Source organism: Nyctereutes procyonoides, unplaced genomic scaffold, assembly GCF_905146905.1.
Source record: "Nyctereutes procyonoides isolate TBG_1078 unplaced genomic scaffold, NYPRO_anot_genome, whole genome shotgun sequence".
Classification (NCBI taxonomy): Eukaryota; Metazoa; Chordata; class Mammalia; order Carnivora; family Canidae; genus Nyctereutes; species Nyctereutes procyonoides.
In genome coordinates, this window is record NW_026575051.1 from 4,837,788 (window position 1) to 4,841,281 (window position 3,494).

The 3,494-nt window shown below is 56.2% G+C and overlaps 1 protein-coding gene across 1 annotated transcript; it reads right to left on the bottom strand.

Moving 5' to 3' along the window:
* Window positions 1–407: 407 nt before the first annotated feature.
* Window positions 408–1,781, bottom strand: LOC129512728 (E3 ubiquitin-protein ligase MARCHF9-like). Its single transcript, XM_055330270.1, has 2 exons — window positions 1,542–1,781; window positions 408–837 (listed from the first exon to the last, which is right to left on the bottom strand). Exons 1-2 carry the CDS (start codon window positions 1,584–1,586, stop codon window positions 415–417), a joined length of 468 nt encoding a protein of 155 aa, XP_055186245.1. The 5' UTR covers window positions 1,587–1,781; the 3' UTR covers window positions 408–414.
* Between the last annotated feature and the right edge of the window lie 1,713 nt (window positions 1,782–3,494).

The following is a 3,494-nucleotide window of genomic DNA, read 5'->3' on the forward strand; positions in this document are numbered from 1 at the left end:
AGCTACGAACACCTGCACCCCTCCCAACTGCGCTCGGGTCCCGCACACGCCCGGGATTCCACTGCGGGGCTCAGGTGGGGGATGGAGACGTCTGGGTGCTGGAAGCCCGGAGCCCGGGCTAGAGGCGGCGAGGAACCCCCCGCCCCCCGGCCGGGCGCGCGTCTCCGGGGCTCGGCCCCGGCCCCGGCCGCCCCTGGCCGGGCCCCAGCGCGCGCTCTCAGGGCTGCGGCGGCGGGGAGGCTGCGCGCCGAGCGCAAGCCGCGAGCACAAACAGGGCGAGGAGGCTGGTGTGAGCGCCTGGGCCCGGTGCCAGCGCGCCGGGGCTGGAACACAATGTCCCGAGCGGGCGGGCGAGCGGGGAGCGAGAACAGCCTGACTCAGCAGCTGGGTAAGTGGGCGTGCTCGCTCACCAGATCAACCGCTCCTGCAGCCTGCGGTCAGCGACGACCCGACTCTCGGAGGCTCCCTCGAGCGGGGGGGGGTGGGGGGTGGGGGGTGGGGGGGAGGCGGGCGCATGGCCGGCTCCCGGGCTCCCGCCCCTGCCTGCCGCGCGGGACCTCCACGTGGCGCGTTTGCGCATCCCTCTGCCTTCTCGCCCCGGCGTTCCAGTGTCTCACGGCCCCCAGCCCGGCGGAGCAGGCTCGCCCCCCCATCCCCACCGGGAGGGGCGCTCTCCGCCTGCCACCCGCCAGGTGTGGCCCGGCCTGCAGCTTCTGTGTACAAGTCCCAGTTTCCCCCAAAGCCCACCATCCTGGGAGGCCTCCGGAGGTCTTGGTGTGTGGGATGTAACTCATCGCTGCAGATGGAGGTAGAAATCTGTTCTGGGGTGGTGAGGCGCTGCAGGAAAAGGATGCTGAGAGAAGTGGGATATAGGGCAAGAAGATCTCCCCCACCTCTGTCCTCGGCTGACCCAGAGTTTAGAGTCTCTTCCTGTCCCCTCCCCTCAAAACCACCAGGCCCCTGAAGATTTCCTCAGAGGGAGGGAGAAGCAGGTGGGGAGGTGCTTTGAAGCCTGAGACCTTGCTTCTCTGCCTTACCCACCCTCCCACCCAAAGCCACAACAAAGACTCATGAATCCTGCCATCCAGCCACAAAGCTTCTCCTTCCTCCTCTGTGCCTGCTGTCCTGGTGGGGCCACTATGAGGATGACAGCCCAGGGCAGGGAGCTCAGATGGCAGCCCAGAACAGGACTTTTCCTGGAGGCGGAGACCTGTCCCACACCCTAGCCTCCTGGGGTGTCTGCAAGGTGCCCCAGGGGACACGCTGTGCCTGGAGTGTGCCAGGGCTGGCAGGGAGGGGCTCGGTCCTCTGCTGAGTTCCAGGAAAGGCCCTGGCAGCCAGCATAGGCCTGAGCTCCAGGGCCTTGGAGGGTGGGGCTGGGGGAGGGACCCCAGGCAGCTGAAGTGCCTCACCTGGGCCCCATGCCCCTGGGCCATCTGATGGCATCTCTGGCACCCTCTGAGGAGATGGATGCCAATGCAGGCCTGGGCCACGGATCCCCTTCCCACACATACAGTCCTATTTCCCACAAATGTGCTCACCCAGCCAGTGTTCACCGAATGTCCCAACCAGAAGGTAACTGTCATCAACTCCAAGCTTCTATCTGATGAATGAAATCTGTGGTATCCCAGGTCAGTAATTGTTCTGAAGCTGTCTGCATATCTATTGTGACAGGGACACTCTGACAAGGCAGCCCACTGCCCTTCTGGACTCCCCTGTCTCCAAGTCCAGTCACCTACAGAACATCTGCCCTCACATGACCTGGAAGTGACTGAACTTGCCCTCCTGTGTCACACCAGCTCTTCCCCACTGCCTACTGTGACTCTTCCATCCCCCACACTCACCGGGAAGATGGGTTAATTTTTAACTATTTTCTCTCCTTAGCCATCCTGTGTCTGACCAACTACCAAATTCCTCCCTTTGTTACTTTTATTACAAGATGTATTGTTCTTTATTTTTCTCATTCACCTCTTCCTCTCTATCCCCATAGGTTCCACCTTTGGCTCAAATTCCCACAGCCTCTGCCACACTGCCCTTTCTGACCTATGTTTTTCCTTTCTCCTACATAGGTTTTTCCTGGATAGTTTTTCTCAGATGCTGTTTATTGTGTATGCTTTTAGCTTCAGACTCCTCAACCAGGTGTACTGGGTATACCGACTTCTAACCTGTGTGTTCCGTATGAAGGGACCTGGGCTCATTCGTGGTGTGCCTAGATCACAGAGCCTAGCCCTGGGCCTGGTACATGGCAGAAGGGCAGCAAATGTTAGTCAAGGGGTCAACCCACTTGGTGTGCTGTGTTCTCATTTTTCTCTCTGGACTCAGTCTCCCCATTCCCATAGAGCCTAATGGTTCCTGGTACTCAGGGCTCAGGCCCTTTTGTTTTGAAGAGTGACTATTTTTTAATCTACCAAATCTTCAGAGTCGGGTGGGGAAGGGAGAAGCTGATACTCAAGTTAACATCAATGAATCTGTGCCAAATGCCAACTGCAGAGACCTTGAGTGCACAGTGGAATGAGTGCAGCTGCCTCTTGGGAATCTCTGCTTCCCTAAGACACATAAAACCACTGAGGAGGGTGGAAGGCTAAAAGGTGAGTGGGCACAGCTGTTGACTGTGGGTTTACAGAGGGATCTTTTCACAATTGGGAGATTCCAGCTTGCCTAGATCTGGTCCCTGATGTCCTTAGATTGTTCTCTTTCTTGGCACTGCATTTCATACACACACACACACACACACACACACACTCTCCTGGTGATCTTGGCCTCAGCACTTCAAAATACCTCCTGCAGGAAGGCTCTGATAATGTCCACCCAACTTTGATCATTTGGTCAACTTCTGAGCCTTATGATCTGCCTTCAATCTCTAATCTATTTTATTGCTTAGTTATGTCCTGTTAATTTTTTCAACTCCATAGATTATAAGCTCCTTTATGTCTTTATTTATTTAATATAATCTACTTATTTTGAGAAGGAAGCGTGGGATAGGACACTGCAACTCTGGAGGCTGTATAAACCTGGATCTGGATTCCAATACTTAGCTGTTTGGCCTTGGGCAAGTCTCTCAACCTCTCTGAGCCTGTTTGTTCATCTGTGGAAGTTGCTGGTGATACTTGCTGAATGAGGGGCAAAGGTCAGAGAGACTACAAAGGGCCAAGAAAGTGCCTTTGCATAGTGATCAGAAGACGGCTCGTCTTCTTCCTTGTTTGGTTGGAATTCTTCCCTGCATTGGGGTACAGAGTTCCTTAACTAGCGCCCCCCCCCCCACTGGAACACTTGAGCGTGAAAAAGGACACTATTAATCATTACACCGGTTCTACAGACGTACCCGGGGCGCAGGGCCATGCTACCCTAACTCACAATAACGAGTGAGGACAGGGTTCGGATCCTGAGCCACCAGAACCCCGCGCCTAAGCAGGGAGCGGAGCAGAGCTCAAGCTCAATGAACGTTTGTTGAATGAACAGAGCCGATCCTCCCTCAGTTCTCGCAGCAGCAGCAG